This window comes from Gasterosteus aculeatus, chromosome 12, assembly GCF_964276395.1.
Source record: "Gasterosteus aculeatus chromosome 12, fGasAcu3.hap1.1, whole genome shotgun sequence".
Taxonomy (NCBI): Eukaryota; Metazoa; Chordata; class Actinopteri; order Perciformes; family Gasterosteidae; genus Gasterosteus; species Gasterosteus aculeatus.
This window is the reverse complement of record NC_135700.1, coordinates 17,207,990-17,234,983: the sequence shown is the minus strand read 5'-3', so window position 1 is coordinate 17,234,983 and position 26,994 is coordinate 17,207,990. Positions and strand designations below refer to the sequence as shown.

Sequence of the window (26,994 nt, the reverse complement as noted above, 5' to 3'; positions counted from 1 at the left end):
ACTTTGTATAAATATAGGTCTCATGTATAACTTTTCTGGTTGGCTCAATAGAGGCCTGCCATGGTTTCATGTTGACAATTCTGTTCATCAATCAATCAACTCCTCTCCTCTCAGTTGAAGACTTTGAACTACGACACACACGTTCGCATCTCCTTGAACACACACGATCTTTGACGTGCCATAAGCCAACGCGAGCCAGAACAAAATGTTCACGACGGGGAAAGACGAACCCTGACCAATCAGCGCGCAGGGAGAGCAGCCCGTCTCCCACATGCGCTGCGTCGCTGCTCACGAACCCACCGAGCAGGAACGTCACACAACCGCAAGGAAAGACACCCGGGGGAGTGTGTGTGTGTGTGTGGGTGGGGGGGTCATTTGTAGTCTTGTTCTCAACAGGCGCAGCGTGTCTTTCCCTGGCGAGCTTTTTTTTCGGTACCACCCGTAACTTTGCGGTTGCTATGGCTGCGAGTTCACGCGAGGCTCCCGCGGCACAGAGGGAAGTGACGATGGGCTCTGTTGTTGGGACACGTGACTAGAGCTGCGCTGATCTGTTTTGACAAGCAGCAGGAGGGAGAGAGAGAAAGAGAGCGAGAGGGAAGTAAGGGAGGTGGGGGAGGCAGCAGATTGCGAGCATCACGACCCGGGACGACTATCTGCTCCTTTCATTTAACTACATGCCGTCCGAATAACGTCAGTATCGAACTCTTGGTGTAGTCTCAGCAGTCAACTGGTCTGTCAGCGAGGAGATTAGCATCTGCTACCCAGTAGGCTCGAGAGGGGCGAAGAGGAGAAAAGAACGTGGCGGAGTGGAGTTCGGAGCTGTTTGTTGTTGCTTTGGAGAAAAAAAAGTTGTAATGAAGCTCGCAAAAGGAAGTCAGCACAGGTGGCGTTTGTAACGTTAACTAAATGGAAACTAACCGATGGCTGGGCATGGATAGAGTGGGTATCCTATCCGTGTGATATCATCGCTTTACTCTTTTTTTTTTTGTTCGTGTGGGGAATGATGCGCTGAATATGTTCTCGTCGTAGCAACAACAACAACAACAAAAAGACAAAGAGAAAGAAAAACAATTGCGGGGTTGCTATTTTCAGCTCGGCTGTGGCGACCTGCGCTGCATCTTGGGATGTTTGAGCGGTCGACGACGTCACCAGCAGACGCTTTAACCAAATAGCGACACTTAAGTTCGTGGCTCGTTGTTTGCTGTCTAGCTCGCGCTGCAGACAACTCGTTGTCCCAGTTGAAGAGACGACAGAGAGACAGACAGAGAGAGAGAGAGAGACAGGGAGGTGGAGGGGGGGAGAGCGTGTTTTAGTTGGGTGGAATCAAAGGAGCCAGCTCGCTTACTTCAAGCACTCCGTCACCTGAACGCTAATCGGCTAATCAGCGGTCTTTGTGCGAGTCAGCCGGACGACTCGATGGCAGCGCACAGTAGAAGCATGCTAAGAGGGCGATGCTCTGTTGTTGGATAGGTGGTGGGGAAGGAAGGAAGGTGCGTGTGTGCGCGTGGAGGGGTGGCGGTGGGTATGGGCAAAAGCTGGCACGGACACGCGCACACACTGGCGTCGAAGCTGATATCATTGCTTAGCTAACGCAGCAGGTCTCCGTCACAAGGTGGGGGGGAGGAGAAGGAGGAGGGAGGGAGGAGGCTTGGGGGCGAGAGAGGCGACCGAGAAGACCCAACAAGAGAGACCCGAAGAAGGCCACCTGATGACACTGAACAACATGAAGTCGGAGAGAGGTAAGTGGAGCAGCAGACACGTGTAGAGAGGACCCCCCGCCCCCGCCCCCTCAGGTGGGTGGGCAAGCTGTTCGTTTCCAGCTTCTTCAGGGGGACTCACTGTACCCACCATCAGGTAATGATACCCCAGGGTATCACTGGTTATGGGGATTCACAAGCCCCCCGAACTAAACAATGCCGTGTGCAGCCAATACACACTTGCTGCTCTGTTTTTTTTGGGGGGGGGGGGGGATTGGAAACACAATTGACAGCTGTGTCCGCCCTCCCATTCCGTCCCCATCAACATGTAAACCTGCAAGATCCTCTGGCAAACGTTGTCTCCCTTGTATTGACAGTCTGTTTTGCACGAGGCTGCTGCAGAGTGCTCTTGACGCCCACCCTGTTGTGGACATCGGGCTCTTGCCGTATGCTCTGCAACCTGTTCACACGCCGCTGTGTCTGCAGCAAGAGGTAAAACAGGGACAGAGGGGACACCCTGGTTTGTTTTTCCCCAATGGTGTTGTTTTGAGTGTTGTCATACATTTTGTGCTTTGAGTGTACACAATGCCATCCGTGGTACAGCAACTGACTCGGCCAGTTGTCAACAACACGACAGCGCCCTACTTGGAAGCGAAGTGGAGGGCCATTGTTCTTTGGCATGACGAGATTAGCTGCAGTCAATCGGGGATAGTGTGATAGTCGTAGAAGGTATTTTTCGTAAGTTACGCAACCACAAGCTTCCTGCTGCCTGGCCGGTGTGTGATCTTCCTCAAAACACAATGCGCTTGTAACGAGAGTCCACAAGGCCCACGTCCCCTTACATGGGCCAAGACTTCTCCTCTCGGTCTGATGTTGACTCGCCGGCATAAAGGGCACGATGACTGACACTGTATACAGTGTAATTATAGACTAATAATGCAACACGGCGTGCTGGGTCAGCAGTGGACGGCAGCACTTCTGTATCACGTGGTAAGATTTGTTGGGACAACACCGAGATTGCTTTACAACCAAATATGTGCCGTCCTCGTGTCGGCCACAAACAGAGAGGAGTTGACCATTACTACCGAGATGCCGTTCACCGGGTGGCGCGGACCACAGCAAAGTCAAGTTGAGCACAGGGCAGACGGTCTAGCGGCTCTGGTGCTGGATCCAGGGTGCCGAGGAGATCCCGGCCGTATTGAGTTTGAAGGGGGAGGCGAACAAGTCCAGACGTGTGCGTCTTGCACCGAAACTCCTGCAACAAGTGTCAATGGCTTCGGCCTCCCGATCAGGTGGATGTGAAAGTCGAGCCATGGCTCCTGGGTGGGTGTCGAGATGGTAGATTCAGTCACTGCCGAGACCAACGGCGCGACTTTAGTTTAATCTCTTAACACCCCCAGAGGGGACATGTATGTGCTGATGTTGACCTCGATGAACAGATCCCAGATCAGGCTGATGTGAGCGGTCCAAATGAGGTTTCTTAGTCGCTGCTGCCACAGCATTCACAGCCTTTTGTTTTTCCTAGACACAGACGAAAGAGATAAGTACACGCATGAAACTGAAAAACAAAGACGGGGGGCCAGAATCGGTGGGGAACTCAGTCCATGAATCGGTAAGAGCAGCGGCAGCTCCCGATGACAACAAAGAGTTTAAACTTTAAACGCATAGTTTTCTTCATCTCTTTGTGAGCCACTCAAACAAGTCTTCTGACCCCCCCCACCCCCTTCTCTTACCTCCCCTATGAGTCAGGATGGCGTGTCTGCGTGTGAGTACGTGCGGGTGGATGTACGCTCGACCCGTGTGGCTCACCCGACAGCGTTTACAGGTCCCATAACGGGCCGATCCGTGTACTCCCAGTCAGGGGAAAACACGCCTTGCCGTATCGGGTTTCTATCTGCTTTCAGCTGAAGTGAAGCTGAGTTTCATTTGCATCCTTAAAGGCGTAATTGTGTGTTCCCGTTCCCCACATGTTGAGCAACCGCCACGCTGAAGCGGACGTTACAGGTAAAAGACGTTGTGTCGGATGATGGTTATGAGGTCATATGGCGCAATTTATGAGCAAAGCGCTAAGAATGGCATCTGCGTGCTTCCTCCACCACAGCGCCCCTTCTCTTTGTTACTCATTGTACACGGAGATGACTGGAGACGGCCTCGTGTTGGAAGGACTCAGCCGGCCTCTGCGCTCTGCTCCCGCTGGCTGCAATCTCGTTTTGGTGTTTTTTGTATGGCGCTGCTTCCTGTTTAAAGTCATTAGTCCTTTAAGGAGGAGTAGGATACCCCCCTCCGCCCTTCATCCACTTTACTCCACCGCCTGCCTTCTGGCGTGTGCTCAGACAGATTACAGCTGCCCTGGGATGTCCGAGCATAGGGCTGCAAGATTCCAGGAATATTCACTTTTCCTTGGGAATTTAGGGAAAATGACTGAAATAATATAAAAAGAGAGAAAGAGCAAGCATTTATCAAATGCATTCATTGTGACATGTGATGAGTTATCTGGTGGGTCAAAGTACTTTATCAAGCTGACAATGTTGGCCGTGTGCAAACTTCCGTTTTAAGTATGTAGAGGTTTGTAATTTTAATTTCAATTTTTGGTGGTGATGGCAAATTCTCTTACTTTTGACGTTCAGTGCGTGGTTACAATTTGATTAGAAGGCCGTACATTTAAACACAACATTCCCGAAATACGCTAAATGAGTTCACTCTAAAAGGGGGTCTTGTAAAGCAGAGCGACGTACACAGTTGTCCTGCTCAGCACCTGTTTTCTGCCGTGTCCCCGTCCTCTTCGGTGATGTATCCCGAAGCAGGAGGCCGCCAGGACAGGTGCTCTCACACCGTTCAACTCTAACCCCCCGCTCCATGTCTTTATTGACTCTTTTATTTACTGGGGGGGGTCTCTTTTATTTTTTTATTACCTGTAACAAGTATGACAAGCGGACACTAAACACAGAATCTGAGACATTGAAACGTTGTGTGCGATTCAGTTTGTTTTCTCACTTGAGGATACTCCTCTTCACGCATAAGCAATGGTCCATCAACTCATTTGAGTCAACATGAGCGTTTCACCACGTCGCCTTTTCAATACCACACCGCATCTGTTTGCTGACCCAGCTGCACTGAACATGGATATTGGACCCCCCCCCACCCCCTCCATTGTTTAGCAAGGCTGAAAGCTGCCTTTCGCAATGAGTACCAGCACTGGGGACGGCATTCAGCTGTGAGTTACTGGAGTAATCGGCCTAAATCCAAGCTGTTGTGGCAGGTTTGACTGTAAGTAGCCCGGCCAAGCCGCTCTATTGGAGCGGGCGCCCAGTCCTCCCAGTCCAGCAAGGGTCTTTACGTAAAGCTAGAACCCTGTATCAGGACAAGGACACCGGTGCACTGTTCACAGCTTCACAGCCAGCCTGCATTAAGGCTCGGCGTTAACAGGCTGTGCGGACACACGGAAATACACCACCCGGAATTAGCGCCGGACCGGCTAAAGCTGGGCGTAGCAGCATGGGTCGCGTTTCTGCTGCCAGGGTGCCACTGAGCCAGTGATGTCGTCATTGCCGGTGCGATCGTCACATCCCCCCCCCCCCTCCCTGTGGCTTCTCGTGGCCAACCAGCGGCCAGCTCTGCTGGAACAGGAAGAGCCATCTGGACCTGGTGGTTTTCTCGCCTGGTAGGGGTGGTGTAGAGGTGGGGGCCGATGTCAATGTCTCTTTTTGGGGGTATTTCTGTGACTTTTTTCCTTTTTCAGTTTTTGGCAAGTTATGTTTTTTCTCTGTTTATGTATCTTTATCATCTGTGGCTGTGAATGAAGTAGCCAAAAAGTAGAAACCTTTAGTATAATGACTTTGTCTCCAATGACTCTCATTCATGACTCTCTCGCTGATAGAGTAGCAATTAATCAATTCGTTGTCCACTACTAAATTAACGTGTAATGTAAAATGGATAGTTTTCCCAAGAAAAAGGTTCCAGCTTCAGAAACGTGTGTATTTCTGGTAACTCCACAATGACTGTGAACTAAATATCTTTGACCCGTAAGATATTCGTCGACGCTATCGTTGGAAAACACAGAACATTTTCTGATATTTTGACCAAATGACAAAGCAATGAAACAAGAAAATACTCAACCAATTACCAGCTTGAATATAATTGTTCAGCTTTCTCAACCGTCGCTACGCTGGTCGTCTCCCCTCCTCCCTTTTTCTCTCCTGTCCTGTGATAGTATTCAGCTCGACCGATGCTACCTGCTCATCGTATGTCGACAGAACTAGAGCTTGGATGACTAATGACAGATGTCTTGGTGTTCATTGATTTGCTGTATTGATGAAGGCATTAGTGAACATTAGCTCTCGGTGGCATTCGTAATCACACAATGGCGCCAGCATTTCCCTTAAATTAGTTAAAGAAACTGTTTCCCTGTCGGTCACTGGCTAATGTTGATATTGACAGTCTATACCAGTGGTTCTCGACCCTTTTTTCGCTCTGTGAAATATTATTAATACGAGTACCACCTATCCAGCACAGAGAAAAAAAGATGTAATACACAGGCGTTGTGGCATCACTGTCTGATTTATTAAACCGTCAGACACAAAGCTTTGGGTGGGTGGCAACACATGGCGGTAAATTCTATTAAAACATATTTTTCTGAATACTGATGGAATTTTTCCGGCTCTGGATTCGCCTCCTTTGGCCCTCGTCCCTCCGTGTTCTCGGCACCGTTGCTGCTGCGCTTCACCACGACGGCATTGTTTGAGTTTTCAGGGCGGCGGTGATTGACAGGTGGCGTGTGCCAGGTTGGGTCAAACCATCCTGGTATGGGGGAGACGCTGGGTTTTTAGGATAATGCTATTTAATAGCCTATTGAATATTTATTAAATAACTATTTCTACTTTTATTTATCTTTTTTATCTTTATTTTTTTAATTTATCTCCCGTACGCCCTGCAGTGCCAACATGTTCTCCCTGGGGTGAATGCACCCACATTGGCAGAGATGACTTAGAAGAGGGTTGACTCCTTTCCAGCTTCTATGGCCCGTTACCAGACACCAGACGTCTTTGGTTACAGAGTGATACGCATGCCAGCACTTAAAATCAGGTCCGTGCACCAGAGTGGACACACACGCACACACACGCTTAACTGGTTTCAGGGTTCGTTGACAATGTACTCTTGTGGTTCGGTACTAAAGAATCACCAATACCGATAAACCAAGACCAAAATCCTATCCATGGAGCTTTACCTGATCTGTCTCTAATGGGAACCGTTCCTTTAAAGTAACACAACCATGTTTACACACACACACACAACCTCCCAAGTCTGTGTTTACGGAGAGCACCTCGGGGCCTCATTGTGGAGACGTTAAGCACATTGCTTATTAACAACATTGTGAGATTGACTTAATTTGAGACCCCTCACAACGATCCCTTGTCCTTCTTGTCTCATCTCGTTGCTTTCAGGCGAACGGGCCTCAATATTAATTGACGCAACCCCCAACCTGCCCCCCCAGTATGGATTCATGCTCAACAAGCCAGCTGCCAGTTGGTCTGTTCTGTTTACTCTTTTTTTTTTTTTTCCTTTTTACTTGCTGTTTTTTGAAGCGTTGTGTTTTTGTTTGATTTTTATTTGGAAGAACATGTAGTTCCAACTGATACATACATGTATCGCTGCCCTCTAATGAAAGGGGAGAAGTGGAACAAACAAGCAGGTAGGATGGCCTTTTTGTGGCGGATTAATCATTCAGTACAAGGATATGCTAATGTTATTTCATCAAGTCTCAAGAAGACTTTGGCCGGGTGCTTGCTTATTTATTTATTTATTTATTCATTTTATTGTCCGGAGCGGTTAATTCCAGTCGGTAGCCCCCTTCGCTTTTGCCAAGACTAACACACTTTTTGTGCGGCTCGGGTTGCTCAATTTGGACTTGCCTTTCTAGAAATTGGCCCGGGCTGCACAGGGGAGGACAAATGCCTGTGCGTCCACGTTGGACAGGGCGGCTTTTGGTTACAGAGGGGTTCGTCCTACTGCCCCAGTGTCCCGTAGATACCATCCGTCAGACTGCTGAAATGGAAACCGCTCTAGAAGGATTTGGTGTCCGTTGTTGCCACGATGGGAGACCGGAATTGGTCACGGAGACTTTTTGTCGACACACGCGGTTAAATTTAAGTGGGCCGCAGTGTAAAAAGGAGTGGAGCGTTTCATTATTTGGGGGGGAATGTTTATTCTGATAAAGACATCCTGATGTTATTTTTACCTTCTTGTGCATACAATTGGGATGTGCACACATAACTTTTGTGTCATTTATATCAAAGTAAAATGTGAAAGTTTGTAATTTATTGTTAAGCCTTATCTTAAACAGGACTTGGCTCTCTTTAGTCATTTCCACTTTGTCCACCTTAAAGTACCGCGTACTCCCTCCATGGCATAATGCATACAGGTGTTAGACAGTAGGTTTGCAGAGGGCCCCTCTTGCCTGAAAAACAGGAGCTTAGGGGGCCTAACTGCATGAGGTCAAAAAGGTCACCGTGGAGAAAACAACAACTCTGAGGTCGCTGCGTCTGAAGATCCATTTTCTGGCATTTAAGGAAGAGCAAGATGAACTGTTTTTCTGGAAGTAAATGTCACACATGCGCTTAAGTCCTCTTTAGCCACTAACATGCCGACCTCATCACGTATTCATGGGTATTTTCTTAAAAATCTCTTTTTTACAGCACATACCATTCTTTTCAGCTTCTCTGAGCTTGACATTTACTCAGCCAAATGCTTTCGCACCTCGAAGCTTCCCGGTGCGACGGGCCCTCTTCTCTCAGCTGGCAAGCAGCTCATCTGAAAAATAGGGACTTTGGGTACTTCTCTCACAAGCGTACTGTAAATATTTCCCTCACCTAAAATGTCTCAGCGAGTGTGGTTTTTTTTTTTTTTTTTTTGCTCAGTAGTTGGCAAAGAGTTTACAGGTTACCAACATTGTAAGCGGCCTGGTTGAAGGCGTGCATGAGTAGTTGCAACACAATCAGGAACTCTTCCCGCCACTGTTAGCTAACCGGGACAGGCGGCCATTGTTTCTGAGCTGTTGTGATACAAAAAATGTCCTAATGCTGTAATAAAGCCAGACAGCACATGTGATTTTAGTGAGGATGTGTGTGCAAAAGTTAACTCGGAGAATTGTTTGTTTGAAATTAATGTCTTACTAAGTTGAGGTGTGCTACACTATCCGGTCTTATTTCAGAACAGTGAAACCAGGACCATGTCCAGAACTTTGAAATCAGGTCCCGGGTCAGAGAGAAACCCTTAAAATGACCTTTTTTGTCTGTTTTCTGCTGCGTGTGTCTCGAGATGAAACGTTTTTTCCACAGGCTCAGGGCGTGTTTACCGTGTGACTTCAATCCTTTGTGCCGGTTTCTCAGTTCCTCAACAACGGCTTCCTCCGTGGCGCTGACAATGATGTGTGTCGGAGAGAGCGGGCAAGGCAGTGGGTCCGTCCGGGTGGAGTGTGTGTTTGTTTTTTGGCAGTGGGAGAATAATGTCAGCTGGAATTGAGCTAACCCCTCTCAGCCAATCGGGGCCTGTTGCCACGGGGGGCTGTGAATCTGCCCCTTTGTGCCAGAGAGTGGGAGGACACACATCTTATGTGTGTAGATTTAGAAGTGTCCCATTTCACATAATGAAGTGGGAAGGAAACGGGAAATGTTCTGGGAACCCTGACTATAACAAGTAGTGGTTGACAGACGAAGGCCTTAGTTTACTGATGAGACATGTTGATAGCCTTAAAAGTAGGATTTACAAAATGTCAGGGTCACCTGGTCTTTAAGCGGTCATTTGAACAACACCCATCAAACTGGATCTGGATCTTCTCTTCTCTTCACCAGTGAACCAAACCATTTTTTTAAATGGCGGTTTCCCGACACCGCCAGTTGTTTTTTTTTATGTTTCAACTCGAGGCCGACAAAGGCCGGAAAAGGTGAGCTGGCAGTGACATGTTATGAGATGCAATGGAAACGCAGCTGACCCGGCCGTTACAATTTGTTATTTAGCAGTGGTCCAACTGCTGCTTCGACATGGAGAGGGAGAACAAAGGACACAAGAGCGATGTAAACACTGAGACACACTTACGGTAACGCACACACACACACACACGCCTTCACAGACTGGGCAAAGCAAGTATGATAGGATAAATATCCCAACGTGTGTGTCTCTCTCACACACACACACACCCAATGGAGCATAAGACGAGCATTAATTGTCTGCGGACACTTTGTTGTCAAGGTGCAGCTCGGTGTCTCACACAAAGACTCTCATTCCTGCACACAGACACTCTTTAATCACCGTGACAGGATTGTTTAAGACAATGTCTCTGTTGCCCCGGTAACACCGGTAACAAGTGTTGAGCCAGGCCGTGCATCCCTTTCCCTTCGCCGCGTCACCTCCTTTTGTGTGAGGACTTAAAAAGGACAAGTGATGCTGTATTGGTTTGCTACGGGGCTCCGTTGATTGTGTCTTAAATCCTTAATCCCACCGCTTGCATATTCATGGTACACTATAACTCTGGTAGTATCACATTGGCTTGTGCTTAATGGACTTGCTGAGCAAAGTCTCAACTTCTTTCATTATAATCTCAAATATCTAGGCCATCAGCTGTAACTAATCAAACTCATAATTCAGTCAAACCCACAAGCATCACTTGCCTGCCTCCATGTTTTCAACACGGTAGGTGAAAGACACAATATGCCTTAAGTCAAGGCGGCTGCCTCACTCGACTGCAAAAATAGGACATCAAGTGTCCTTGATCTGGTGTCATACTGGTTATTGACGTATTTCTCCTGCCGTTCGACAACATTACGAGGAAGATGATGATGAAAAGACACGACATTAGCAGTAGCCACCTTACCTCGCAGCTATCGGCATTTTCAATGAAGCTGCAACGTCCATCTGGAAGATACGCTGGTAAGAAGCACGGCATTTCAGGCTTTGTCCATCTGTAGCTTTCAGTGTGCTTTGACTCAAGGACAACATGTTGTGGGAACTAGCAAAATGCCCGACAGAACATCTGTAAACAGTGTTATGTAAGCACAACCTTTCCTGAAAATGCGGCATGGTTGTGTGTGTGTGTGAATTCTCAAACCTTTATAGAGTCTGCTGGATCAGATTGTGCTACGTGTTTACACACATCCGGGAACAGATGCGACCGCTCGCTTCTCTTTAGGCCTGTAGGATTGTCTGGCTCGTTTGTGAAGTGGTCATAGAAATGCGGAGAGATTGGTACGAACGCGCGCTTTTAAGAAAATATAAGCAATCAGTGGAAATCCTTGAGACACTTCAGCTGGTCTCCAAATATAGTCTGAGTGCAGAACTGGCTGTGGAACAGAAAAGACAGCGTTGCAAACAATTCCTATGGTGGTGAAACGTGTCCAGAGCTGCTGACACGGAGAATCTGCCACCTGCTTTGCTACCAGTGCATTTGAGAACTTGAGGACTGGCCACGTGCTTTCAGGGGCCAAGGGACGGCCACACAGCGGACGACCCCGCAGCCTTCCAGATTTTAGGGTAGCTCCTTTGTGACTTCCAAATCACCCATTAGCTATTTGTGCTCTGCTAATAGCCTGGTAACTAAAGAGCATAGAAGTCAGAGGAACCCAGGATGGCACGTGACAGCATTTAAGCTGCACTTGCACTTATTTGTAACCTTCCATATTGGGGGGGGGGGGGGGGGGGGGTCAAAGGTATATGCAAGACTGACGCAATGAAGGACACTGTGTCCAGTAATTGGACATTTCAAGCTAAATTCTCTGGTGGATGTATCCGTTGTCCTGGGCTATCTATCATTGTATGTACTGTTTCACTACGTTTTCCTCAAAGCCTTATTTTAATACAAGAGCTGAAAGCTCAATGCCTGTAACAGATGGATTTGTACCGTTTACCTGTGAATAAGGAGAACTTGTTATATAGGGGTGGGAATCTCTTGGCACCTCACGATTTGATTCAGAGGTCAATGATTCGATTCTAAACCGATTAGCGATTATAAAATGATTCCAAATTATCGATGCATCTCGATTTTATAAATTTTCTCAAATCTGAGTTTGCTACTCAGAGGTTGCTAATCACTTCCTACTTTATTTGATAATTAAAGAAAATCAAGAGATGAATTACCTTCTCTAATGTTTTTATAAGAGAAAAAAAGTCTTTGTCACAAATATGATTTTCTATCAACAACGCAAGAACCAATGCAGCTTGCATTTCAACACAACATTTAAGTAGCCTAAAAAAAATATGAAACCGATTCATTTTTCTTTTAAATGATGAAAAAGCTGCTCTTAGTCTCAGACCTGTCCGTATTTGTAAAATACCGGAAAAAAGTCCAAATCTGTGAATATCTTGCCAACTTTCAATACGGATCGACTTTTTGGAAAATCAAAATAATGAGGTAAGATATGCGCAGGCTCCTTCATAGTTTGGTAAAGTTGGCAAGATAGATTCAGACTGACGGACCAGTCTGATAGCTGGACGCATTGCTCCTAATGTGCCGGTAATGATGGTAAATGATGGTTGTAGCTGGTTGTCATCTACGGTCCACTACGATTACCGAAGGGGGGCGTTTGTGTTTTGACGTTTTATATAATTTTTTTATCCCCTTATATTAGTGCGGAAATGGGCTTCTATAGTTGTGTGAATGCATCAACTGGCTCCGTCCCCGTACTGTCAAAAAGAAAAACAGCGAGCGTGTATTAAACACCTTCGAGCACGAGCAGAGACTAACCTCGCGAGCGAGGAGGGTCACGCTCCGCGATGGAGCAAATATCTCGCGCGAGACAGACTTTTTTTTTTTTAATTCCGATTATTAACTTTTCTGAATCGAGACCGAAACGTTCTAGAGAGAAATCGAAAAATCAATTTTTTGCCCCCACCCCTATTGTTATATATGGAATGACTCAGAACATGCTGATTCTTTGTTGTTTTGTGTGTTTTTACTACGCTGCGACGGGCCAATTTATTTTGTTGGAAATGTAACCTTCCATTTGTCTATTTTTTACTAATATTGAATTAAAATATAGAATTCTTATCAATATGCAGCGTCTTTAAAATGGCAGATAGACACGGGGATGATGAGAGTGTTTTGCACTCAGATGACTATTATTATTTTATAACCACGTTCTAACCCTCTGAATCAGAATTGAAGGATGAGGTCCCTGGAGAGTCCCACCCTCCTTCTGTACGACTTTGGCACCATCACAAATACCTAAAATTAGTGATAGTTAGAACGAGGCTCTTTTTTAAAACGCAGACACGGAGAGAAACATAAAAGGAGAGCTACGAAGTTGTGTCTATATTTATCTCACCGGGGGCTGCAGTGAAGAGTTTGGCACAGAAGAACTTTCAGTATAGTCTACCATTCTGTCTCAGTGCATCATGGAATAAAAATTTTGCGTATGTTAGGGCAGCACATTTCTTGATGAGAATCTTATTTTCCACTTTCAAAATATAAACCATATTGAATAACTTGACAAATACAACCACACACTTCTGCCGGGGCTCCAATCAGGGCAAGACCGTACGAGCATGCACACTTACATCCGCCCTTGATCCATCCCACGCAACAGAATATTTAATAAGCGCTAGAATAACAATAGTTTGAGATTCTGCTCCCTCTACTTGTGCACAGAGATGAACATGATCTCGTGAGTTGGATTCGAAGTGCTTTGTTAGTTGCAGCTCGGACTCCAGGTCAGGATTATTGCGATGCGTTCGTTCTCTGTTGGGATTGTCCGGCGCCGCGCCTCATCAGAGTGAGCCATTTGCAGTCGGGCAGGAAACCGTGAACATTCCGTGTGACGTTCCGTCCGGCAGGAGCCCGATATTGTTGCGCGTTAAGCCGACACACCTTGGCGGGCTCAGCAGAACGCCGTCGCGGCTCTCTGGAGCGGCCCGGCAAAGCCTCCGGGCCGCCTGCTTATCTGGAGTCTGCAGGTCTCACGACGAAAAATGTAGATTTCTTGAATAAAATCAAGTAAGGACTCCAAATGGCTCGGACGAGTCTAAAATCGCAACGCTCCCCTTGGTGTCCGTGCGCGTTGTACGGTCCAGTTATTCTGACCTTTTTTTATTCCTCTCAAGGGGACTCGGCATGTTTGTTCGTTTGTTTACTTTCTCAGCCGTTTTTGCCATTTCAACGGGGCTCGTGTTTCACTCTTTGTCTCTAAATTGTTTTATGTTTGTCACACATTTCAATAGATTTGAACATTACGCTTGTATATTTTGTACAGGATTTGACCACCCTATTCTACGTCAACACGGCTGATAAAAATACCAAATTCACATTCTTCCGCCCAAGACTCACTTGACAGTAAATGTCGTTAATCTGACTTCCTGTCTGTATGTTTCCCTGTCTGCCCTTTTGACTACTCGTCCGTCTTTTCCGATGCCTTTGTAGGCCTTCTATCGCTCTCCCTCTGACGTACGGCTCGTCTCTCCCAGGTTGCTGCGCTGCATTATAATATCTCCCTTTGTCTTTGTGTGTGTGTGTGTGTGTGTGTGTGTGTGTGTGTGTGTGTGTGTGTGTGTGTGTGTGTGTGTGTGTGTGTGTGTGTGTGTGTGTGTGTGTATAACGCTCAGTCTTTGATAACCAGAAGCCCGGCCTTCAGTGAGCTCATCAGTGGTTTTGTTCCGGCTAATGCCTTGATCTGTGGCTCCCTTTTTCCCTCACCTGCTGCTGGGTTTCGTCTCTCGTCATCCAACGCACGCACACACACACACACACACAGACATCGCTAATGAGGGAAGACAAGCTGGACTTGAGCTGTGCTCTCTGCTTCATTTGAATGAAACGTGGTCACAAAAGAATGACGGACACAGCAGGGTGTGTGTTTGTGTGCGTGTTTGCATTTGCATTTGCAGAGAGCAGAGTTTGCTGTAGAAAGACGAACAACCATGCAGTGATGCACAGATAATGGCTCGGCTTATATGAACGTGTCTCCCACTTAGTGCGTGCCTGTCTCTCTCTCTCTCGCTCCTTCTGTCCGTCTTCCCATCTGTCTCTCTGTTTGAAATCAACACGCTACAGCATGCGAAATGCAATGCAGCATCGTGTATTAAACGTGTATTAAACCCCAGCTTCATCGCTGTCATAACCGTTTTGACCCGGCGCGTATACGTTTGACTCATTTGCCTCTCTGACGGGTCTTGGGTAAGGATGAATCACCCATAAGTGTGTGTGTGTGTGTGTGTGTGTGTGTGTGTGTGTCAGTATGTACTCACACAATACTGTGTGTTACCAAGGCTGACCGCGCCACTCTCGCCCTGAAGGCCTTTTTCCATCCCACATGACTATTCTGATCTCTTGGCCCGAGGACACGGGGAAAGCAGAGGTGTGTGTGTGTGTGTGTGTGTGTGTGTGTGTGTGTGTGTGTGTGTGTGTGTGTGTGTGTGTGTGTGTGTGTGTGTGTGTGTGTGTGTGTGTGTGTGTGTGTGTGTGTGTGTGTGTGTGGGAGAGGCGGGGGGCCAACCAGCCGATCTGTAGGCGGGACTCCAGCTGGACTCTGTGGCAAGCGGTCACAGGTCTATTAATAAGACGCCTAAACCTAAATCCAACCTGTTACATAATTCAGATCACATTTTATCGAGCGATGGAGGACCGATCGCACGCACGTTGAAAAGAGTCCGACCAGCGCAGCGTTGTGTTTGTGTTGTGTTTGGCGTACTCTGGTTTGGATCGCCGTATTGCAGGATGTATCAGCGGAGCCTCTAATTTAAACAGTGGACCCAAACCTGATCCTCAATCAATGCAATACCAGTGGACTTTACACTCAGCTCTGAAAAGCAAATGAAGAGACTGGATTACATGTCCACATAGTTCAGAAAGAGGAAATCAATATTTCCAACACATTAATTCAAATAGTACAAATATAGATTGAGAGACATATTTCACATTTTAAAGAGTGGAGAGGCAGAAAGGAATTGGTCATGTTCCAGTGAAGAGGAGGAGGAGGAGGAGGAGGAGGGAAGCAAAATGCAAGATTAAACATTGAGCCCTGCTTGTGAGGCTTAATGGTTGGTAAACAACCCGGATTGTTACATAAATTCCCAAATTATATTAACTTTATGTACCATCGATTTGACTCTAAAGAACTCTGTAATGGATAATAATCTTCATTTTTTTCCTTTTGATCGTTCCAAGCTGTTTTAAAAAGGATGAAACTTGGTCCCAGCTGTCTTTTCATGTCCATGGAAGGGTTTCCTGCTTCTCAGCCTGCATCCTGATCACCTCCCAGCTTCCATTTAGACTGTGTTTCTTTGTGTGTGCGTGTGTGTAGGCTTCTTAGGAATGTTTTATTCAGGCACGACGCCCTAAAGAATGACAGCTCTCATCTAAAGGCGGGGCCCCTTGATGAAAGCCTCCATCACTAGTCCTTTGTCCTGCGCTGCACGTGTACATGTTTGGTGCTGTGTGCGTCTCTATGTTGTCAGTGGTACATGTATGTTGTTTTTTGTGATTTGTTATCTGGGGTTTACCCTCCCTAGAAAGCAGTTATTTAACCCGGTCTCTGCACACATAATAAGGGCCCTTGTTCGTGGGTTGGTATATGTAGTATACAACCTTACTTACTTTCCTTCATCCGCCAATGTCTCCTTTCCCTTTTCTTGCCTCCTTCCTATTGCGTCAAAGTCCCACCACAACTAGAAACCATAGGCTTTCCCAGTACAAACTGGAAAACCTTTATGCTGTATATCTAGTACATTCAATCCAACCATAATGTAAAGCTGACGGACTCTGTGACCTTGACTCACAACCTTTATCGCACATTCTGTTCCTGTAGGCCTCTTGCTCCCTTTGTTCAAGCCTTTCCAATTCCAGCCCACAAAGAACGAAGGAGATTGTCCCTGAATGTAGCCTTCATCCCTTTCAGCTGGCACTTATTAAGGGTACAGCTGGCTGACAGACCCCCTCCCTCTCCTCCTCTCCTCCCTCCTCATGTTTTGTGTTGGACTGCGCCTCTCTCCACGTGCAGCAGCAGCTCAAAGGCATGTAGGAGGAGTTCCCTGAGAGGAATGTGCGTGACTGGCTGGATGGCTGCGATATGGGCGCACACACACGCATACGCTCACACTTGTGCAGAGCCAGCTGACAAGGACGGTGATCTAGCCAGCCTGGTGTGTGTTTCCGTGTGTATTTTGTACTTCTAGTCTTGTGAGGACTTGACATCCTCAAAATGGTTTAAAATGTGAAAAGAATTCAGGTAATTGTGTCCTGATTTAAATTAGTTTGGACTCTGATTTAAACAAAGGCAGAGGGAGGGCTCGAGACCATCGGCAGGCAGCTTCTTCACATGAGTGTGTTTTTTTTTTCTTCTTGCTTGCTTTAAAGAAAGCAAAGCTGTGGTTCTCAGAGCTGCTGTGCATCAGCTGACCTCCTGCGGGATTCTGTGAGCTTTCTCTGGAGGAGCGCAGGAGATGAGAGCGCCAAGACAGGCGCCTCGACATCGGGCTAAAAATACCCTACTTTAGATCTTTAGGCTTAAATTAAACCACAAACGGAGTGGGATTTTATTGGTTTTGTTCTCGGGGGACAAATTGAGGAGCCACAGCTGCAATTTAGTCGTATTTGACTGGCGACCTAATAACACAGCCCTCATCTTCCCCCTTGAGAAATCGCTCTAAAATGGGTTATTGTGAATAGCAGTGGGGGCTCAGAATTCAAATTTATCAACAAGACAAGTATAACTTGTTTGTCTCCCCTCTAGTTTCACCAGACCATAGTCAGTTCCTGAATGGTCAAACGTTAACTCCGCTCTCTGTCCGGCAAGATCCTGGTCACCATGCTGGCCCGGCCCCCCCTACCCCACCCTGGCACAATCGGTGGCGCTGCATGACTGCACTGTTTCTCCTCTTTACTGTTCTGGTTTGGTTTGGTTTGTGTTTGTTTGTATGTTTTGACAGCGAGCGCGGTGTCAGCGTTGTGTATGTGCTGCATAGGCGGGACAGCGTGGGGCTTCACCGCTCGGCTCAGCTGACATCACAGGTCTAAATATATTCCTCTGAAGCGGTCGAACTGGAAAGGTTGTGTCATCCACCACCTTCCCCCACACCCCTTCTCTAAACAAGTAGTTCCAGCCAAAGTTTAATAGCTGCATCTGGTGCGGTTAAAGCCCCATTCAGATGGAAATGGCGGTGAATACCTGTCAATACAGGTGTCTTTCTGATTGCATCTGTATTGCCCCCCCACCCCGAGTCAGCAGTAGTTTACCTGCTGCTCTCCTCCTCCTGGTTCCTTGTTCTCTGCTCAGACGTGGGGTGATTTGGGAAGAGCTGCTGACCCCTTCTGTTTTTTACCAGATGCAACGGAGGATTTTTTCGAGTACGACGCTGAGGAGTTCCTGGTGTTCCTAACCTTGCTCATCACAGAAGGAAGGACGCCGGAACATTCGGTGAAGGGCAGAACAGAGGGGCTACACTGTCCACCGGCCCAGTCGGCCATGCCGCCTCTTCACAAGCACGAGTGCTGCGACAAACTGCCCCAGGTAGCGTTTTCTACTACACCTCCAGCGTGAACAAGCGTGTTTTTATGTTAGGCGCTTTTGAAATGGGATGCACATTGTATATATTGTCTTTATTTCTTTTTTTTAGATATCAGTGATCATTGATAAATCAAACAACATTATTTGTAAACCTTACAGGTTTGTAGGTTATTTCACAAGTGAGATGTGAGCTATATAAAATCACTGAGAAATTCAGCTCCAATTGAGTCTTTCTGGGTCCCATCTGCTTTGTCCCGAAGTTCAAGGTCCAGGTGTTGACATTCACTAATGAACAATAACCCCCCACCTTTGTCCGCGTGTGTTTCTGTGTCTCTCCGTCCAGTGTCGGCAAGCGAGGCGCACCCGTTCCGAGGTGATCCTGCTTTGGAGGAACAGCATCCCCATCATGATCGAGGTCATGCTCCTGCCAGACTGTTGCTACGGTGACGAGTGCCCCCCGAGTGACCCCATCAGCGACCCGATCATCAAACAAGATGCTTTGCTGCTGGAGAGATGGACCCTGCAGCCAGTTCCAAGACAGTACGTCTGACACACACATGGTCTTAGTATTAAGTAATGCTGGGCAGTAGGAGATGTTGTACTGATCCCAAGGACACTGCTTCCCTGTGTTTGGTTTAGAGTCTGCTGTGTCCAAAAAAAATATTTTTTTTGTGTTTTTGATAAATTCGAAAAACATTTCAATAGCTGAAACACGAAGGCTGTAAAGCAGGGGTCCCAAACTCGCGGCCCGCGGGCCAATTGCGGCCCTCGGGACGATATTTTGTGGCCCCATCCTTAATATGAAAGTGTAATGTTAGTGCGGCCCGCAAGTTTTATACTGTAACCCCACTGTCAGCTGCTGTGTGGGACATGTTATGATGTTCTGGTTTCCTACTGTGTGCTTGTCCAGTGAACGTGGCATGCATGTGACTGACATGGGGGGCGGGTCGTGTGTGTCGGCCGAGGTGCAGAGAGCAGGAGGGTGAAATTCAGTTTCCTGCCCTCTTTCGCGCAGGTGATCATGTGACTAACCGTTAGCATCGCTCGTTTAATAAAGTTTTGCTTTACGACTCACACTAACAACACATGAAGCATCTGACGTCACCGACGAGCGTCTCCGTCCATTACTACGCAGCTTCGATTCACGTAACTTCACGTTTGGCTATAAAGGAATTCCACGGTCACATGACCTTAGGTCTCCCCCGCTGAGTTAAAGGAGGACTAGTGTTGTAGTCTCATTCGGACCGATCCCCCAGGGTGGGGTTCAATGACTGCTTTTGAAAGTGAGTGTTAAGTTGTGTTATTGTCGACCATGCCGTTCGGACGCTAGTCTGGCCCGCGTTCAGTTGAAGTGGGCTGCATCTGGCCCGCAGCTGATTTGAGTTTGAGACCCCTGCTGTAAAGGGTATACAATGTAAAAAATCCAAATGTTGAACTTTAAGCCATAGAAGTTTGTCAGTATCTCAAAACAGGAAACGCACATGATTGAAACAGGTTTCTGGTTAACCTGTCATACTGGCACATTTCCCCCTCGCTTTCTAATAGGAGCGGCGATCGCTTCATTGAAGAGAAAACGCTGCTGTTGGCTATTCGCTCGTACGTGTTCTTCTCTCAGCTCAGCGCCTGGCTCAGCGCCTCCCATGGTGTCGTCCCAAGAAACATCCTGTACAGGTCAGACATCACTTAATGATCACTTTGCCCCTCTGCTTGTTAAAGCTACAGGAAACTACAGGAAACGGGATCTAACAGTAATTTCTCATTTTTTAAAGGAAGTAAAACAATCTCTGGTTTGGAACCTTCCCTAAACTTGAATTTATTTGAATCTCTCTCTGACTGCCCAACAGGATCAGTGCTGCCGATGAGGAGTTGGTGTGGCAGTTCTCCCAGCCGCCTTCAGAACACATTTTCCCGGTGCCGAACGTCTCCCAGAGTGTCGCCCTGCAAGTTCGTGTCCAGTCGCTGCCGCGCCAACCCACCTATCCCACCCTGGCCTGCAGCATCCACACCGGCCTTCCTCCACTTTACAGCAAGACCACCAGCCTCAACCCCAACAGCCATGGTGGCCTGCCCACCCACATAAAAAGCCAGGACCCCAGGAAAGATGACCTCCTTTACAATTCTAGCCTATTCAGCAAGAGCTCAAACTCCATGTCTGGCTTTCCCCTCAATGGATTACCCATTCCTAATCTACCCATCAACCACATCCCCGTTAATAGCCTTCCCCGCGCTGCTGTTCCGTCTCCTTACAGCAAGACGAGTCCGGAGCCAGGCGAGGACCACACATATCAGAATGGAGAGCTTCCGCAGGTCAACATCCCCCAACTTCAAGGCTCCCCGCGGTTCCACAGGTCCTCTCCCTCCCCCACGCCGCCCCGCTCCCACTCACCCTCTGCACTTCCCACAAGCAAGGCCGGGAAGTGGCTGTACTCGGCTCTGAATGGTTCATCTGAGCCCACGCCAGTAGAGGATTATTGCTCTGGCACCAACGGCAGTGACTGGTCAAAGAGCTCCGTCCCTGAGCCCCTGAGAGCTTTTAAGAACTTCTCCTTGGCTGAGCCGCCACGTTGCCCCTCCCCAAGGCCTGCAAACGAAACAAACCCACTGATTGGCTCGCTGCTACAGGAGAGACAGGAAGTAATTGCCCGCATCGCACAGAGGCTCAACTTCTGCGACCCCACAGCGCCGCCACTACCCCACGGCCTTTTCGCTTCTGACCACCCCCCCAAAGCCATGTGGGGCAGTAACCCCGACGACGTAACTGCCAGTAAGACCAAAGAGCCTGAGGTACCGCCCTACGAGTCCGTGGGACGTGTGTGGCCCAGCCCCTTCAACACGCCCATGACCGACGCCTCTTTTGGCAAACGGGAGAGCTCCTCCCCTAAACCTGCAGCATGCAGGAAGCTGAGAATGACCGAGACGAGTGACGCACAGGATAAGAAAGAGAAGAAGAAGAAGGAGGAAAAGAACAGGGAGAGCGAAGGCTCCCTGATCGCGCAGGCAGTGCAAGACATCGCTAGACTCATCCAGGAGAGACTGTCCGTCCCTTCTCTGTCCCCGAGGCCCGGCAGGAGCGGCAGCCTTCTGCACCACACGCACACAACAACAGTCACACACACGGTCCGCACATACTCGCCCGTCACGCGCGACCCACGAGCCCCGGACGCTGCCCCCAACGGCCACGCGCCCGGCCGCCATGAAACCCACAGAGGTGGCGTTCGCTCCGCCGCCGCACTCGCACTCATTTGCACAGACGAGCCCCGGGGCGAACCGGGGACCGAACGCCATTCTCCCAGGGCCCAAAACGGTGCTCACTTTACACTTGAAGAACCCTCATTCAAAGGCCAGCCCCGCGCCCGGGCTGGTCCTCGTTTACGAACTCCCCCGCAGGAAAAGCTCGCCATCAGGATCCCCAGCAGCCATGAAACCCCTTCTGCCTCCCACGCCGTCGAGAACAGCCCAAGGAATGCCCGGATCTTTAGTTGCAATGATGCCGGCTCGGCCACGAACTGTAACATAAACCACAACCACATCAAGCCTCAGCCTCAGCCTCAGCTTCAGCGCGAGATGCAGATCTGTGCACCGGCCCAGGCGGATGAGAACCAGGCGCCCTCCATGTCTGGATGCTCCATCACCTCCAGTCCGGACATGACTCCCCCTTCTGCAGTCCTGGTAAGGACATTGTTTGTGCATAGATGGCATTGTTAATTATTATTTTTAAACTGCATGATTACAATAGGAATTGGTCTTGGGATATTTTGCATTATTTTTGCTTTATTACCGAGAAAGGAAGATCGATTCCACTTTCATGTTTGTGCGGTAATTGTGGCGCTAGGTACGTCCAGCAGCCGGTTAGCTTAGCGTAGCCCAAGTAAACAGCTGGTCTACCTTTGGCCATAAGGAAATTCTCTGACCCCTCTCCACCTCTTAAGCTCACACATAATCAACGGGTAATATCTTGTTTGTTTAATCATTACACAAACTGAAGAGTAGATTTGGTTTTATGAGGGTGATGTGAGTGGGTTGACGTGGCACAGGGGTAGAGAGGGTGCGCCGGGAACCGCAAGGTTGGCGGTTTGAGCCGCGGCTGATTCATGTCCCATGTCGAAGTGTCCCTGAGCACATAACCCCCAATAGCTCCCCAGGCTAAAATGTAAGAAGACATGGGTTAAAAATGCAATGTAAGTCGCTTTGGATAAAAGTGACCTGTAATGTAATGTGTGTGACACTTTTATTTTGTTGCCGCCGATGCTACCCTCATATTAATTGTTAAATAACTAACCATTAACTATTATCTTTAGTTTTATTCTGAAAAGGTACATACATTTAGCAATGATTGTTGAAAGTTGATTTGACATTTAATAAATGTCAAATAAGTGACTCATTCCAGAAAATAAAATATTGTGAAAGTACTGTTGCTTAATTTGAGAAATTTTAGGTCACTACAGACATATCGGGGGTTTTTTTTAGGATATAAGATGACACCATTTTGATGAATAAAGTTTACTTGCAAAGTGTCCTAATCTGTCTGTTCTCCAGCGAGATCACAGCCCCTCTCCGCTTCGCCCCTGTAACACCTGGAAGAAACCGAATCGCCACTCTTTGGATGTGACAGCGACCAAAGCCTTCCACCCCTGTACCGGCCTGCCTCTGCTCTCCAGCCCTGTAAGACACACACACACACACACACACACACACACACACACACACACACACACACACACACACACAGGGGAACTGAGTCATTGTCAGTCTCCGGGTAGTTGTTTGCCATAACACTACATTCACTACACTTTTTTTGCAGCCATCTGAAGCATTAATCACCGTACTTTCACCGGTGTAAGTGAGCCCCTGAGTGCTCGCCGTAAAGACCCTTTGAAGTACCTCGCAGCTGGTTTTACTGCTGCTGGACCACTGAGCTTTTAATGTACACAAGAACAACACCCACACTAACATCATCACACATCATCTGGGGCTCATCAACTTCAGTAAATGTGTCAGATTACCACACTCTTAGATCATCAGTTTCCTGCCTTTTGATCGCCCTTTAAAACACCCAAAGTTACACACAGACGCTCAGTGTCACGCGGCCTCACCAACACGCGAACTCAGCTTTTTTCTCTGGCGCATCCTCACATATAACAGCCAATATAAGTGTGAGCCGTAGGTTTTCAGTACATGTCCTCTAGTTGATCTGTGTTAATCTTTTTGTGTGCTGCAGGTTCCCCAGAGGAAGAACCAAACGGGCTGCTTTGATCTGGACACCTCTCTGGCCGGCTGTAAGGGCTTGCCTTGGGCCTACGGGAAAAGGTGCGCATTTTCTGACCTGGCATCTTTGCTACTTTAGTGAATGGACTCCAAAGCAGTTTGTTAAAACTGTTAAAAAGACACGTTTTGCTTTGTTTTTAACGTTACCTCCCACGTCGTCTGTTTGTTATAGTACCATCTGGATCAAGTTACTCATACTTTGCACCTGTAGCTTGTTTTTCTCACTATGTAACATCTCCACTGTTACTATGTGTAAATGGAAGCAAGGCACGTTTTAGTCTTACCGCCAGTATTAATCAAGCTATATAAAGTCTTCGGGCCATTGTACTAGGATCTGTATTTGAGAGGTTTGCGACGATGTTTGAACCCTAACGCGCTGACGTAGCCTCGAGTCAGCAGCCGGTTTGAGAAGTATTGTCCCGTGTTGAGAGACGAGACAAAAAGAGTGTTGTTCTGAGTGGCAAGGCGAGGTCAGCCGTGTTTTGCTGACACGCTGCCACCTGCTGAAGCTCTGCTGAACTGTGGCTGCATCTAGAATCACACGCATTCTGCTCAAAATGGCAGACACAAGTGAATAGGCCTCACATGCACAGGGCTTCATGGCACCGCCTACACGCAGCAGATGTGGGTGGTAATGTAATGCTGCCTTTGATAGAAGACACTTTAGCGACCAGGAAAGTTCTTTTCAGTTTGGCTCAGGCTGGTAAAAGTCATTGACATGTTCGCCATAAATATTTGTTGTCTTGAATTTAGTAATTGTAATTGAATAAGAAATGAACTAATCATTCATTATGTATTCTCTTTACTTCACGCATATGGCCATAAAAGCAAGTGTGTGTGTGTGTTTTTTTAACCCATCAGGGTGGGTGCGAAGAGAGAGGGGTACACCGATGAGCAGCTGTTCAGTGCCAGCGCTCCACCTGCTAGTCTCAGTCTGCTGGGGAACTTTGAGGTATAACAAACACACACGGTGATTCAATTACAATCAACGAGTAAAACGAACCGCTCAAATGTCATTAAAATTCTGACCTGCGTTTTCCCCAGGAGTGCGTGCTGAACTACCGCCTGGAGCCTTTAGGGTTAGTGGAGGGTTTCACAGCAGAGGTCGGAGCCAGCGGCTCCTTCTGCCCCAGTCACATGACCTTACCTGTGGAGGTGTCCTTCTACAGTGTATCCGATGACAACGCTCCCTCTCCATACATGGTGAGATTATTTGTTTCCAGTTAGTCAATCAATAATACTCTTTCTCCGCCTGTCTGACTGAGCCTTGAGCTGAAAGCTGCACCTGCAAACGTGTGTGTGTGTGTGTGTGTGTGTGTGTGTGTGTGTGTGTGTGTGTGTGTGTGAGAGAGCATGAGCACTGTAGTGTATTACCTTTGTGCGCCTGTTTGTGACACAGTTGCTGTGTTTGTCACAGGGCGTGATCAATCTGGAGTCCCTGGGGAAAAGGGGCTACCGTGTACCTCCATCAGGAACCATTCAAGTGGTGAGGGAACTTTCGCTTCTTTTCCCACAGGTGTAGAAATGGGTTTATATAAAATATGTGCATCGCGGTGTAAACATGGCTGAGAACAAAGAAGAGATTTCACCAAGTAACAAAGGGAAAGGGCCACCCCTAGTGGTTACTGAGGGAATTGTATCATCTAAGGACCCATTTCCTGATTCTTTTGTGGTGCTTCTACTTTCTTATTTAAAGTAAATGGTTTTATATGATTATTTGATGTATTACAAGACTGATGTGTATACGAAGGTTTGCATTTCCTGCGTCTTGCACAGCGTCTAGGGTTCGGTTGTGTTATAGATGGATGAGGTCAGGTCACAAAGGGTTACAAGCCTGTGTAAATCCCCCCCCCCCCCCCCCATGCTCTCCCTGTTATACCCTTCAGACCTTATTCAATCCCAACAAGACAGTGGTGAAGATGTTTGTTGTGATGTACGACCTACGAGCCATGCCAGCTGGACAGCAGACCTTCCTGCGCCAGAGGACCTTCTCTGTTCCCGTCCGCCGTGACACAAACACTCACGGCAGCAGGAAGCTCCTCGGCCAGGGACGTACCCTCCGCTACCTCGTTCATCTGAGGTAAGTCGGCTGCCATTTCCTCTAGCGCACGTCAAAACCTGCCTACACCTAGCGACGGTTGCCGATGTTTCTCATCCCTCATTTCTCCTCTCCGCCATTCGTCCCTTCCCCGACCTCCACCAGGTTCCACAGTTCCAAGTCTGGGAAGATCTACCTCCATAGAGACATCCGTCTGCTGTTTTCCAGGAAGTCCATGGAGGTGGACAGTGGAGCCGCCTACGAGCTCCAGTCCACCACAGACTCTCCCATTGACACACCATTCTCTCCCCGCTGCTGAGACTGAACCCTGTCCCCCCGCCAGCGGGGCCGCCAACTACTGCAATCGCAACTTGATGCCAGCGAAAGACCCTTACGCAACCCGTGGCTAGATAAACTGCTCTAAAAGAGAATTTAAAGACTGCAGTCAACAAGACTCACCTGGCATGTGCCCAACATGTCATGTGCCATCCCCGCTGTCCCCAGAACTGAAAAGGGCGCACGGTTGGAAACGGCTTTGTTTCCTGCATTAAAAGGTTGGGTCGTAGGTAACAGGCTCTTCTGGTTAAGAAGGCTCTACCGGCTAGGATTGGTCTTTTTTTTTTTTCCTGCTGTTTTGTGTGTCCCCTCCAGCGTCTGGCAGGAGAGTAGAGCCCAGTGATCGTCCAAGGGAGCAGTTACACTTAAAATATTTCAGCAGTGGTTAGGCTTCTCTACTCAAATCAAAATGTTAATTGGACCTTTATTGAACATGATGAATCAGTGTTCAGTCGCAAGTAATTTAGTTATAAATTCAATACAAGGGCCTCAAATGGTAAAAAAAAAAAGTTTGACATCCTTGAAGAGCAGGTTGATTGACCTGAAAATAAACCCTGTGATTCCTGAGCTCGGAGCAGAGGATGGAAGAGGAGGCGGCTGGCTGACCGTGGTGCAACATCCTTCGCTCGTCCAAGAGAAAAACATGCCATGGACCACTGAAGAAGTTCATCAAGCAATCAAGCTCCATCACAGCAAAACATCAAACGTGCACTGTGGATTTTTTTTCTTCTCATTATAACTGGAAATGAAACTGAAAATAGTAATATTCTAATACTTTTGTACTGTTAAAGAACCACTTTATTGGAAGTGTTGCAATAGAAAGAGTAATCTTAGTATAGTGTTTACACATTCACCTACCATCAGTTTATTTAATATTTAAATTAATATTTCAGTTACTACTTGTGACGTCTGTCATGCTAAGATGATGTAGTGCAAGCTGTATACCATAGTATGTATTTTTGACAATATTATTATTCAAATCCAAAAAATATATATCTATCTTCTAAAGCAATCTGATAGCCGCTCTCTTTGTGTTCTTTTTTCCACTGTGCTCCCCACCAGATCATCTCCGTACATCAACAAGGGAATCAAAGGAGAAAAACAAGTTATTCTGCGCTTTTGGTTCCAAACAGCACTTTATTAGAAAAAGGGTTCTTGGATGAATTACAAAAAG

At 47.6% G+C, this 26,994-nt stretch overlaps 1 protein-coding gene across 1 annotated transcript; it reads left to right on the top strand.

Moving 5' to 3' along the window:
- The first annotated feature begins 290 nt into the window (after positions 1 to 290).
- atosa (atos homolog A) lies at positions 291 to 26,832 on the top strand. Its single transcript, XM_040198519.2, has 12 exons — positions 291 to 1,739; positions 18,000 to 18,184; positions 18,525 to 18,721; positions 19,727 to 19,852; positions 20,026 to 21,850; positions 22,718 to 22,843; positions 23,400 to 23,488; positions 24,308 to 24,398; positions 24,491 to 24,649; positions 24,864 to 24,932; positions 25,333 to 25,526; positions 25,650 to 26,832. The coding sequence occupies exons 1-12, from the start codon at positions 1,709 to 1,711 to the stop codon at positions 25,801 to 25,803; spliced, it is 3,246 nt and encodes a 1,081-aa protein (XP_040054453.2). The 5' UTR covers positions 291 to 1,708; the 3' UTR covers positions 25,804 to 26,832.
- The last annotated feature ends 162 nt before the right edge of the window (positions 26,833 to 26,994 follow it).